We start from the raw sequence: 14,181 nt of genomic DNA, 5'->3' as shown, positions 1-14,181 counted from the left end.
TCCACCATCTACTGATGCTCACTTGTGAGCTGTGATACACCAGGCGGCAACACTACTCTATCTTGCGAAGGTCCCACCGAGTGTGAGTGGGTGTGCTGAATTCTACTGACGCTGCGCCCTCAGAGGTTGCAGCTTCCTCTGAGGAGTCTTGTGGCTCACTGGGGACGGGGGCTGTCGATGGTCCTGTTGGGGAGTAAAGGAAAGAATTAGAGATGTGAGGTAAAGGTTGCATGCACATTGAATTGTGCAGATGATCATTAGTCAAACTGTTAGAGCATCAGAATCATTATCAGTCACTGATGCAATGTCAATGAGAGAGATGCCAAACTCTTCTGTCACCAGCTTGCTGTGATGCGCCCGTCCGTCCCCCACTTGCGAATCGGCCTCAACAACGGCGATTTCCAGGGCTGCCTCTGAGGTGGTGAGCTGGGCTACTGAGGGTGGCCCTCCTCCTGTCCTCGCTCTTTCCCTCTTATTATGGGCTCTCTTTTCCTGCAATGAGGGACACAAGTGGAGTTTGAGTGAGAATGAAGGAGTGAGTGTAGAGAATCCATAGCATAAATGCTTAGAAGGAGACAAAGGGCTCTCCCTGTGTGTTGTAAGTTGTTGTCATTGCATCACAGTGATAGGGAGTGAGGGGGCTGCATGGTCGAATAGTTAAGTGAATGTGACCATAGAGAGAGAGGGAATAGGGAATGGGTAAGGGTGCAGGGATGTAAGTGTCAAGTAGGATATGGAGGAAGAGGTTGGCAAAGCAGAGTGCTGGTGAGGAGAGGCGATGGGGATCAGATTGAGGGTGATGGGAAAGTCATGCTCATTTTTCCTGTGCGGAGAAGGTCATGAAACCTCTTCCTGCACTGCAGCCAGGTTCTGCGGCATGGAGATTGAGTTGACCTCCTGGGCCACCTGCATCCACACAGTTTTAGTCTGCTGGGGAGGCTTTTTCCTCACTGAGGAAGGGAAGAGCACCTCCTTAGAAAAGAGAAGACTGAGGGGTGACCTAATAGAGGTCTTTAAAATTATGAAGGGGTTTGATAAGATAGATGTAGACAAGATGTTTCACTTGTGGAGACCACAAGTCTGTGTAAAAAGCATTTCTCCTCATCTTCCCTCTTTTTTTTTGCCAGTTATCTTAAATTTGTGTCCTTTGATTACCGGCAGTGTTCCCCCTAAGGTGTGCAGCTGCGCACCGATCGTGAGGACCCACGCAGGCCGCTCACCAGCGGCCCGGGCAGGGGGAAAAAAATTAGAGGGCACATTGGTTACCGGCCCTCCTACCAGTGGAAACAGTTTCTCCTTATTTACTCTGTATGTTAGATATTCTATCCAGTGTTGACAATGGGCTGGTAGATAGTGGATCATACCCTGACTATGCAAAAAAGGAATGAGATATGAGATTTGAATTATAAGGGAACATTTCCCTGGATCTGTTCCCAGGCACACTAGATTGTCTGGACACTGTGAATACTGGAAAATTAGACGGAGGGAGCACATACCTGTAATGGTACAGTTTGATTTACCTTCCATTAATTAAGTGGATGAAAATTGAATAGGTTCTTTTACAGACAAGCTATCAAATTTTCCAATATTTGTTGTACCCAGGTGATCTAGTGCGCCTGGGTACTGACCTAGGAAAATCTCCCTTAGTCATATAAGGTCACAAAATGATTATGGATGACAAAGGTCATTTGATCCATCTTAGTTCATGTATCCAAAATTACCCTAAAGTTCCCCCGATTGCAGCATCCAATTGGTTTCTAAATGATTCCAGGACTTTCACTTCCATTATTCCATGCAGAAGTCCGCTCCCTGTGTTTATCAGTCTTTGTGTGAATAAGTTCCTAATACCTGTTCTCATTTTGCCTTTTACTGGTTTGAACTTGTTCTACTTTTGCAATTTAATTTAAAGTAATTTTCCAGATTTACCTTTTTCCATATGATTTACTGCTTTATAAAACTCTATAGAAGATTACTTCTCAGATGCCTCCTTTCAAGTCTGAAAAGTTTGTCTTTCCACTCTTTCCTCCTAACTCCGATGTCGAGCACTTGTGGCTTTTCTTTGAACTGCTTCCAATATTTGAATGTGAGCTTTTTAAAGAATATCGAGGCCCGTGGTCTTAATGGCAAACCACTCAGCTGGATATAGTGGTTGTTTAATTTTGACTATGATCACAGAATTGAAGAACATGTATAGCAAACCAAAACACCGCACAAAACTTGAGATGATTGGAATTTTTTTTTCAGAGTAGTAGACGTAAGGAATAGAATCATAGCAAAAACTGTTCTACAGTAAATAATTCCTTTTCTAAAAAAAGAGCTGGATTTCTGATTAAGAATGGAATTGATCAGGATAAGGATGGCTATAGATAATCAGATACTCATTGGAACAGGCTTGTTAGGGTGAAGGTCTTGATGTAAACTTTCCTCTCTAGTCTTCACTCATAATTGGGTAAGTGAAACATTTTGAATTTTAGCAATCAAAGTAAAAGAGTCTAGTAAAGTAGTTATCCATTGAGTGTCGAATGTTTACTATTACGATGTGGTTTCTTCCCTGTGAATCTCCTTCCTACCTTCTGGAAATAAGGAAAGTTGGATGGCGAATCACCCTTAACCTCTCACATACCTCTTAGCTGCGAGTTGCAGGCTGTAATCGATAGAGGACCAAATTGTTCGGCTACCTTCCAGATAAATACTTAAAGAACAGGAATAAAAATATTAGAGTGAGAAAGTTGATTGAAAAGGGCATGCAAGGTTATTTACGCTTTCTAAAGATAGAAAATTACAAGATTTACAGGTTGATTTAGAAGAAAATGTAAACATGCTTTGTTCAATGGGGACTAAACCTTTTTAATAAAATTTTGCACAATAGGCTGAAGCAATACAATTAAAATATGCTGAGTCAAAAGCTACGATGAAGGAAGAATTCCAAAACCGGTAACCAGACTAGATTTGTATTGATAATCTTGTAAATTGGGATTTTAAAAATCTGCATATCTTTAAATAAATCTTATAAACTTCTGCTTCAAGTCATTAACTAGAGAGAAAGAGAGAACAAATGTGAAACTGTGGCTATCACTTAAACTCAAAAAGATTTCAAGGTTAAAATGCAAGTTGTCAGCAGCAGCCACTATTAATGTAATTCAGTTGTATAGTATTACATAGTACACCCAGAAACAGGCCAATCGGCTAACAAGTCCATACCGGTGTTTATGCTGCACACGAGCCTCCTCCCATCCTTCTTCATCTAACCCCATCAGCATATCCTTCTATCCCTTTCTTCTTCATGTGTTTAACTAGCTTCCCCTTAAATGCATCTATGTTAGTTGCCTGAACTGGTCCTTGTGGTAGCGAGTTCCACATTCTAACCACTCTCTGGGTGAAGTAGCTTATCCTGAATTACCTATTGGATTTATTAGTGACTATCTTATATTTATGGCCCCTAGTCTGGTCTCCCCCACAAGTGGAAACATCTTCTCTACGTCTACCCTATCAAACCCTTTCAAAATCTGAAATACCTCTATTAGGTCACCCCTCAGTCTTTTTTCCTGTTCAATCTTTCCTGATAGGTATAACTTCTCAGTTCTGGTATCATCCTCGTAAATCGTTTTTGCACCTTCTCTCATGCCTCTATATCCTTTTTATAATCTGGAGACCAGAACTGTTCACGGTTTTCCAAGAGTGGTCTAACCAAGGTTCTATACAAGTTTAACATAAGTTCTCTGCTTTTCAATTCTGTCCCTCTAGAAATGAACCCCACTGTTTTTTATGGCCTTATTAACCTGCATTGCTACTTGTAGTGATTTGTGTATTTGTACCGTACCCCCAAATCCCCCTGCTCCTCTACCCCATTTAAACACTTATTTTCCAAGGAGTATGTGGCCTCCTTATTCTTCCCACCTCACACTTATCTATATTGAAGTTAATTTGCAAATTACATGCCCATTATGCAAGTTTATTAATGTCTTCCTGTATTTTGTCACAGTCCCCCTCTGTATTAACTGTAATCCCCCAATTTGATGTCTGCAAATTTTAAAATTTTGATCTTCCGATTCTCGAGTCCAAATCGTTTATGCAAAACCACTGCCCACCTTTTGCCATTCTGAGCAACTACCTTTAACCCTTACTCTCTCTCTTCTGTTTTGTAGCCAGTTTAAAGTCTATCTTATTGATATTCCTGACACTAGGAAATACTTTTGGAGACATAATTTTATTTTACTCTAAACTCTAGCTCTAGTCACCACATTAATTGAACAAAACATTATAGGCAGTATATATCCATATCTGTCATTTATTTCCAGCATTTCTTAAATTTCTAATTTAATATTACTGGATTTAGATTATAATGGCTTGCTTCCTTTAAGAGAAGTTAACTTCTCTCCAAGTGTTAATCCATTATTAATGTAAGTGGAGAATAATGCTTTCATTAATCCTTTACATTTGTGCAGTATATTTATGTTGTTGAAATTTGGTAGTTTCTTTACTGAATAAGGTCAGTGCACCTACCTAATATTTAACACATGTTCTCTTTGTTTCTTTGTATTTCATGTGATTCTTTCTGGATTATTTATACAAGATTAATTTTAGCAACATAGAATGAGTGCAAAAGTATTAAAATAGCTCTGCTTTTCCATCAATTTTGTAAAAAAAATAAGGCTTGTGCAATTATATTGTTCAGAATCTATTTAACACTCTGAAAGCCTATTGGGCAGGGCAGAATTGAGATAAAACTATTTGTAGTAGGTTCTCAGTAACATATTTCTTGTAAAAATAGGAAAGGTCAAATTTTGCCTTGATCAACCGAAACCACAGTTATCTTGAAGCAGATGTCGATACTATTTATATAAGGAGTCTAAAGTGATCACTTCCCTACTTTTTGTTAATTGTCTGTTTCAGTCTTTGTCTAAATTACTTTTTAAGTTATTTCTTGAAATTCAAGTTTTTATTCTCGAAGCATGTAGAATCTTAAGCATTCGATTTCACTTTGCTTGTTAACATTATTACAGGTCAATTAAAATTAAATCATATGTGTAAGTATTTTGTATCTCTTGAATCAATATGAAAACACAGCCATCATCTAAATAAAAAATGTGGCTATCTTTCTATTGATCTTTTAAGGATTTTTGAAGGTAAAACATATTAATTTAGATAGTTTGTTGTACTTTATTGGATGATGCAAAATGTCTTACTGGACAGATAAATTCCAGTAACTTTAATACATAAAATGGACACAGAGTAAAAACATTAATTCAGATTTGGGATTTGTGTACTTAGGGTGTGGGATGTTGAGTTAGTGCGACAGGCCATGAGAGCATTGTTGGCTGACATCCATCGAATTAAAGAGGACACACCTGGAGAAATTACAAAGATCAAAGAAAACTTGATAGTTGTAAGTTTAACATCTGATTACATTTATTTGGTCTTTTTAACTGGCCATAGTCAATTTTGTAACTGATAATTGTGTAATTAATTATGAATTTTGTCTGTATTTAAGTTGTTTATAATCATCATACTCTTAGCGACATTATTGGGCACATTTTTCACTACTGCAGTAAGTACTGTGTTAGGGTAATTCTATGACTGAAGTGTTTAGGATCACGGTGACAGAAGGTGTACTGGTCGAACTGGCATGTTCAGGATCCTGGTGGTGGGTGTAAGACCACCTCAAGGAGATAGCTTCTCGCTGGAGCAGTATAACTGCATCTAATGCAACATTTAAGTTTATTTAAAAAAAAAAAAAAAAAAAAATCTAGGTAGTTTGCTAAACTGCCCTTAAAGCTTTAACAGCCAGGTCTCTACTAACATTAAAAATTTTGCTGAGTTTCAGATGTCCACAAGCGGAACCTGTGAAAATGCTTGTACGCTGTTTTGTTTTCCCCTGTTTGAGTGTGGTGGGAAGCAGATAGTATAACTTGGCACTGCCCACTCACAATCCTCTCAAGTTATACTGATGGAAAACTTTATATGCAGTTATGCTGCACCTACAATGGTACTATTATGATATAAATTTACTCATGAAATGCAGTAATATGCTTTGTGGGAGGTTTACTGACCTTGGGTGAAGTTTAGTCAAACATGAAAAATATTTCAGTGAGTTGCTGCACAAGCTGAATGAAGCTTGCATTTATTATCAGCATAAAACAAATTATTCCAAGTTTATGATAGCTTTTGACCTACATCTTTTTAGATTTTATTCAGATCATGCTGTCGATTTAGAAATGTTCCATGGTTTTACATTATCCCTTAATTTTAGCTTGAACTTAATATATCAGTTTTGTAGGTAGTACTTGAGAGCATCGATTTGTATTTTTTTTTAAGTTTAATTCTTTCAGGAGTGCTGTATGATAGTTTTGAGCAGCATCATGTTAAGGACAGCAGAAATGGCAATCGATTATTTTCTAAAGCTTTTACGGAAAGGTTATTTTACGTAATTTAGAATTTATATTTTAAAAAGTATTAAACAATAAGTAAAATATATTTTGTATCAACAACAACAACTTGTAATTATATAGCACCTTTAACATAGTAAAGCTTCACAGGAGTATTATAAAACAAAATTTGGCACTGAGCCACTTGAGCTGAGGTTGGGGCGGAGTTAAGCGATGTTCCGGAGATGGAAATAGACAGTCTTAGTGATGGCGCGAACATGTATTTGGAAACTCATCTCGGGGTGAAATATGACGCCAAGATTGCGAAGAGCCTGGTTCAACTAGATTAAAGATGGGCTGTATTAACTTCTACTCAAAAGTCCATATGTGTGGACATTAGTTGAAGTCAGCTTCAAACTTGGTTCTGATGTTGTACATAGTCGAATACCCTGTCCACAGTCACTGTCTTGCTCACACATGAAGAATGGGCATGCAGGTGAGGTATTGGAGAGCTGCGGGCACCCGTGGAACTGCACCCCAGGTGGAAAAAAAAGTGACAATTGTTAAACGGTGCTTTTAGAATAAGAGTGCTAAAGGTTCTAGTTTAAGCAATTGATAGTTTTGGGGATAAAGCTGAAAGTAACTTTAGTAATTCAGTACAGAAAGTCTGCTTTTTTGATACAGCAGTCTCACAGATAAACATTGCAGAACCACAGTGCAAAAGCCTGAGACTCTTTAATCTTAAACTTGCATCATGTTTTTACAAGCAATGATTTTGGCGCTGTAGCTTATAAACTGGACAGACCCTTGTCTGGTTGTGGCTTTGAAAATTATTCTAAGTAAAATCAGTCAAAATTTGAATCATGCATGATAGTCTTTCACTGACCCTGAAACAATGCACAGGAAAATTGTTGGTGAACAAATTCATGAAACACTGCACTGTGGTTGAACTGCAAAAAAAAAAAAAAAAAAAAAAATGAGGTTATCTTAGGTAAAAACATGTTATCTTAAGCTTTAGGGCAAACAGTTTAAATGGAAGTCAGCATGACAATTGAAATGTGCACTGCACCTTATCAGATTTATAAAATTTAAAAAGACATCCATAAGTAACAACTGATGCAGTCAATGTTCCTAGTATTAAGCCAATTGAATTGTAAAAAATAAACCTAAGTAGGCATCTAATACAAATTTCAAGCAATGTTACATCAAATGGCCAGCTGCTATATCGTTGGTTTGTGTGGTGAAATAAAATAGCTGGGTTATGAATCAGTACAGATCATGGTGTTTTTGATCTTTGGAATCAAAAATTATCTTTTCTTTTAATATAAAATAAGTATAATTTAACCTATATGCTGTAATAAATTTAAAACTTGAAAAGGATTTGACATAAAATGATAGTTGCATGTAAAGGATACAATTTCATTTGAAACATTTTGCATATTAAAATTGCATGACCTCTGTACTAAAATCACTAATGGCTTAAAAACGGTGAGGACGGGGCACTTAATGTTCAAGGTGTTCAGAAAAGATACGGAATGAAAAAAGGGAGGTGGAGTGGCAGTGCTGAATAAGGAAGACATTGTAGTGTTGGAAAGGGAGGATGTTCTTGAGGGGACTAGGGCAGAATCCATTTGGTTAGAGTTGAGGAGCAGAAAGGGTATGGTCACGCTATTGGGGGTATTCTATAGGCCTCCAAATCGTGAGAGGGAGGTAGAGGAGCAAATCTGCAAGGAAATCGCAGAGATATGCAAGAGCTATAGAGTGTTGATATTGGGTGACTTTAATTACCCAAATATCGATTGGGAAAATGCTAGGATAAAGGGAAAGGAGGGGCAGGAATTTCTGAAATGTGTTCAGGAGAATTTCCTTGACCAATATGTTCTTGGCCCAACCAGGAAGGAGGCATTGCTGGATCTGGTGCTGGGGAATGAGGTGGGCCAGGTCGACCAAGTGTCTGTCTGGGAGAACACTTTGGTATGAGAGATCATCATATCATATAAGATTTAGATTAGCAATGGAGAGGAGCAAGGAACAATCTAGAGTGGAACTTCTAAACTGGAATAGGGCTAACTTCAATGGGATGCAAAAGGATCTAGCCAGAGTAAAATGGAACCAAAGACTGACAGGAAAAACTGTAACAGAACAATGAGTGATCTTTAAGGAGGAGATGTTCCAATTACAAGCTAGATACATACCAACAAGAGGGAAGGGTAAGGGAACCAAAGCAAGGGCTCCTTGGATGACGAGGGAGATAGAGAAGATGATGAATCAAAAAAAGAGGGTCTATGATGCATGTCAGGTGAATTCTTCAAGGGACAACCAGACCAAATACGAGAGGGTTTGAGTACAGGAACAAGGATGTCTTGTTGCAGTTATACAGGGCCTTGGTGAGACCACATCTTGAGTATTGTGTGCCGTTTTGGTCGCCTTATCTGAGGAAGGATGTTTTTGCCATGGAAGGAGTTCAGCGAAGATTCACCAGGCTGATACCTGGGATGGCAGGAATGACGTATGAGGAGAGATTGGGTCGATTGGGTTTGTACTCGCTGGAGTTTAGAAGAATGAGAGGGGATCTCATTGAAACTTATAAAATTCTGACAGGACTGGACAGACTAGATGCAGGAAGGATGTTCCCGATGGTCGGAGAGTCCAGAACCAGGGGTCACAGACTAAGGATAAAGGGTAGGCCATTTAGGACAGAAATTAGGAGGAATTTCTTCACCCAGAGAGTGGTGAACCTGTGGAATTCTCTACCACAGAAGGCAGTAGAGGCCAATTCATTAAATATATTCAAGAAGGAGTTGGATATATTTCTTAAGGCTAAAGGGATCAAGGGGTATGGGGAGAAAGCAGGGACCGGGTACTGAATTTGGATGATCAGCCATGATCGCGTTGAATGGCCTACTCCTGCTCCTATCTTCTATGTTTCTATGTTTGTATATAATTCTAAAAGATTTTATGGCTGAACACAGCTGTAAATGGGTAAGAATGCGACTGAAGTTTAAGGAAGATGATGGTTTGTTCGGTCCTGAAATTCTGAATGTTTTTACCTGTAGACTACAACTGCTTAAGGCTGAATAATGGAGGCTGTAATGCTAGATTTGTAAGGGGTCAGAGAGAAATTTCACATAGGTGTTTCTTTTTGGTCATTTTCTTCCTGGACATTTTACTTGTGTTTGTTCACTTCATTCAGGAGATCAAATTAGTTGGGCAAAGTCCATGGGGGTGAATTTCCTCAAGGTTTCTCCCACTCTGGCACCGTAACTTTGGAAGAAATTGCATTTATGCGTGTAAACGGCATTCCCCATAATTAGGGTGGCAGAGTGGGAGAAGTCCTGAGGAAATACACCCTCCCACCACTCCCAACCACCCAAGATAGGGCAATTTATGCATAGTCTGTGAAAGGAATGTGATTAGTGGGTCAAATTACCACCTTTACTTTAAGACTTGAAAAACTTTTTAAAAGATTATCTGTAGTATTTTTTCCAAATGGAAATTTTCCCTCATTAATCACTTTGTTTCACAAAAAGTTAACAAGGATTACAATGTATGAATTGAGTGTATATGAATTCAGAAATTAAATATATTTATCTGTCTTTTATATGACAGATAAAAATCATGCACCAATGTACACTTCCTGTCTGCACAACTTGGGATGATGTGCTCTGGGTGGGGAACTTCAATGTCCATCACCAAGAGTGGCTCGCTAGTACCACCACTGACTGAGCTGTTCGAGATCTGAAGGATGTAGCTGCCAGACTGGGTTTTCAGCAGGTGGCGAGAGAACCAACATGAGGGAATAACCTACTTGACCTCGTCCTCAGCTGCATCTGTCCATGACAACATTGGTAGGAGTGACCACTGCACAGTCCTCGTGGAGACCATGTCCCGTCTTTACACTGAGGACACCCTCCATCGTGTCGTGTGGCATTACCACCGTGCTAAGTGGGAGATAGATTAAGAACATATCTAGCAGCTCAAAACTGGGCATCCATGAGGTGCTGTGGGCCATCAGCAGCGGCAGAATTGTATACCACCACAATCTGTAACTTCAAGGCCTGACACATCCCTCACACCTCCATCACCATCAAGCTAGATGATCAACCCTGGTTCAATGAGGAGTGTAGAAGAGCATGCCAGGAGCAGCACCAGGCGTACCTAAAAATGAGGTGCCAACCTAGTGAAGGGATAACACAAGACTACGGGCTCGATTTTACCCTCGGCGGCGGGTTGGAGTCAGGTTGGCTGTTCGGCGGGTTCTGGTCCCACTGCCGGCTTCAGCCGCTGTGAAATAACGATTTTGCCTTAAGTGGGCTGATAAAGCCCGTCGTGCGCGCTACCCGGCCCAATCAGTGGGTTCGGGTCTGCTGATGTCTTTCATCCAGCTGCATTTAAGGGGCCCATGCAGCCTTGATGTTGTTCATTCCTATTCTGCTGCTTCCCGGTTTGGCATATATTGCAATGACTGCTTCCAGACCTAAGGCAGCTCCAAGATTCGATGACTACTCCCTCCGTGCTCTTTTGGAGGGAGTGAGAGGGTGCCAAGCGGTACTGTTCCCATCAAATGGACGGAGGAAGCCTCCTCAGGAAACCAAGGCAGCCTGGCTGCAAATTGCTGAGGAGGTGAGCGCCAGGTCTTTGTGTGCATGCATCTGGGTTCAGTGCAGGAAAAGGTTCAATGACCTGATACGCACAGCAAAAGTGAGTATAACATCACACTTACCTTCAATCTGCTCCCCATCTCCTCTCATCGCCAGCACTCTGCATTGTCAACCCACTCCTACACATCCCACTTTACCCTTGCATCCCTTGCACCCTTAACCATCCCTCTATATATATATTATACTAGCTGGGGTGAGCCCGGCGTTGCCGAGGCTTTTTCGAGGGCATGTTGTTGTTGGAAGAGAGAGAGAGAGCGACTGGGGGGGTGGGGGGGCGGCAGAGAGAGACTGGGGGGGGGGGGAACAGAGAGAGACTGGGGGGGGGGGGAACAGAGAGACTGGGGGGGAACAGAGAGAGACTGGGGGGAGGGGGGAACAGAGAGAGACGGGTGGGGGAACAGAGAGGCTCTCCACCCCCCCCCCCGCGATTTCCCGAGGTCCTCCCCCCCCCCCCCCCCCCCCCCCCCCCGGCGATTTCCCGAGGTCCTCCCCCCACCCCCCCCTCCCCCCCCGGCGATTTCCCGAGGCTCTCCGCCCCCCCCCCCCCCCGCGATTTCCCAAGGCCCGCACCCCCCGCGATCTCCCGAGGCTGTGTGCTGGCGTCACAGGGGCCGTGCGCATGCGTGCCAGCGTCAAGGCGGCTGCGCAACTGGCGGCCTCTTCATTTTTTTTAAACTGATGCGTGCTGACGTCACGGGGTGGCGGGCCGTGCGCATGCGTGGTTGCCGTTTTATAAAAAAAAAAAAAAAAAAGCCGGAGCGGGCTCTCGTGGGCGGGCGGCGCATGCGCGGTCAGTGCCAGCGGCGCGAGGCGGCCTGCGGGGAGTAGGCAGGGAAACCCCGCGGGCTGGTGGCCGTTAGAGCGGCTCACTTCGGGCCCCGACACCGTCAAACCTGAGAGGGGGAAGTAGAGAGAGACAGAGAGGGAAGAGGAGAAGGAGAGAGAGGGAAGAGGAGAAGGAGAGAGAGGGAAGAGGAGAAGGAGAGAGAGGGAAGAGGAGAAGGAGAGAGAGGGAAGAGGAGAAGGAGAGAGAGAGAAATTTTTGGAGCTTCAGGCCTGCCTGCAGCGGGCCTGGAGACCAGCACCGAGTCCCCCCTGCGCGAGGGTGAGGAGGAGGGGGGTGCTGCTAAACACAATATAAAACTGAAATAAATTGTTAATTAATTCCCTAACACATAATTCAAATATTTACCTTAGTTCCCTAACACACAGAAAGTGTGGGGGGAAAGAATCGTGAAAAATCAAGATGGCGGCCACTCACCTCGGTTCAGAAGGATAAGGCCCGCCCACACACGCACCGATTGGTCGACCGGTCAGGTCACCGAAGCGTAGGATTGGTCAATCGTCGAGTCACTCGACACTCAACTGTAGGCCGGCACGCGCCAGGAACCCACCGTCCGATTGGTTGACCTCGACGTCACAAGGTCGCTAATGAGATGCTAATGAGTGGAACGCTGAACGTTTTTCGGATACCGCGGGCGCGGTTTTTGTCCGGCCGAAAGGTAAATACGCCTATGACCGGTCCGGAATCGCAAGCTTTCTTTTGAGGCGACGCGCGCGTCAGTACGCTCTAACTTTCAAACGTATAGAACACGGACAGACAGACATCGGGACAGACAGACAAGAGCTGCTTTATATATATATATATAGAATATTATATATATATTTTATTTATATATATATATATTATTTATATATATATATATATATATATAAAATATATATATATAGAATCACTTAACCATTCTACTGTGCAGGGAGGGACCTTGGTATTGGCACCATGCTCCATCTTTGTCTCCCTCTAAGCATTTATGCTATGGATTCTCTACACTCACTCCAACATTCTCACTCAAACTCCACTTGTGTCCCTCATTGCAGGAAAAGAGAGCTGACAATAAGAGGGGGAGGACAGGAGGAGGGCCACCTTTGATTGCCCACTTGATCACCGCTGAGGAGGATGCCCTCCACATCGGCAGAGGTGCTGAGGAGCTGGAAGTGGGGGACGGAGAAACGGGCGCAGTAGAGCAAGCTGGTGACAGAATAGATTGCAAACCCTCATTTAGATTGCATGAGTGACTGATATGGCATCTGATGTTCATACAGATTGAGTTCTGATCATCTGCATAATTCAATGTGCCTGCTATGTTAATATCACATGTCTAACTCATGCCTTTACTCCCCCACAGGACCATCGAGAGCCCCCCTCCCCACTGTCCAGGAGGAAGAGCCGGAAGACTCCTCAGAGGAAGCTGCAACCTCTGAAGGTGCAGTGTCAGCAGAACTGCGCACTCAGCACCAACGCAGAGAGGCACGCCTCGGTGGGTCCTTGCGAGATAGATTAGTGTTGTCGCCTGGTGGATCACAAGTGAGCATCAGTAGATGGTGGCGACAGCGACAGCAGATGAGAGTCCTCGTCGGAGGGCGCTGGACAGCTCTGCTCTGCTCAGCTGCATGTGGACCCTGTGCCTCTGGGGCCATCCAGAAAGAGAGCGGTGCTGGAACTTCAGTAACAAGTACAGGAGTCTCTTACAGGTTTTGCATCGACAGTAACTGCGAGTGTGCAGAGAATGGAGGAGTCCATCCCAAACATAAGCAATGCCATGGTGGAGGCAATGGCGCATGAACGTTCTGTAAGGTGTTTGATTTCCTCGTCTTTACAAGGGTTCTTTGACTCTGGGTTTTACAGGAACAAAATGGTAGACGACACAAAGGTTTAGGTTCAACCCAAAACTGTTAGTTTATTAAAACCAACAAAACACAGACAAAAACCTGTTGAGATTTGGCTGAAACTTACAATCACCTATACGGCCAGTCGTTACCATTGTGGATTGTAGGCCTGGATCGGAGATGACCTGTCCCCGTCCTCCTTTATCTGACTGCAGCTGCCCACAAAGCACAAACCCCTTGTAGAATCAACTGATACTTACAAACACCCGTCCGGCTGGTCGTGGACGACGTTGATTGCAGGCTGGGAGCTGGAGATGACCGTTTTCCCTTCCTTCCTTACACCTGGCAGTTGCTGTAGTCAGAGCTAGCTTCCGAGAGAGAGCTTCCGAGTGAAAGAGAGAGAGCGCTGTGGTGTGTTCCTTCTCATAGTTCTTTTAGTCACCTGGCCCCATGCTGGGCCTCCCCCAACCAGTTTCAGTTGTCGGTTT

General features: G+C 42.8%; 1 protein-coding gene across 1 annotated transcript in view; it reads left to right on the top strand.

The window, feature by feature from the left end:
• LOC147110665 (coiled-coil domain-containing protein 154-like) overlaps positions 1–14,181 on the top strand; it is a 158,297-nt gene that overhangs the window by 104,856 nt on the left and 39,260 nt on the right. Inside the window, exons 11-12 of the mRNA XM_086002249.1 lie at positions 2,870–2,934; positions 5,272–5,386. Of these exons, the coding sequence (XP_085858375.1) occupies positions 2,870–2,934; positions 5,272–5,386 (180 nt within the window). The remainder of the gene's footprint in view (positions 1–2,869; positions 2,935–5,271; positions 5,387–14,181) is intronic.

This window comes from Somniosus microcephalus, chromosome 11 (genome assembly GCF_052327205.1).
Source record: "Somniosus microcephalus isolate GS21.2 chromosome 11, FLI_Smic_1.0, whole genome shotgun sequence".
Classification (NCBI taxonomy): domain Eukaryota; kingdom Metazoa; phylum Chordata; class Chondrichthyes; order Squaliformes; family Somniosidae; genus Somniosus; species Somniosus microcephalus.
Note: the sequence above shows the minus strand (reverse complement) of the source record. Positions and strands in the feature narration are given on the sequence as shown.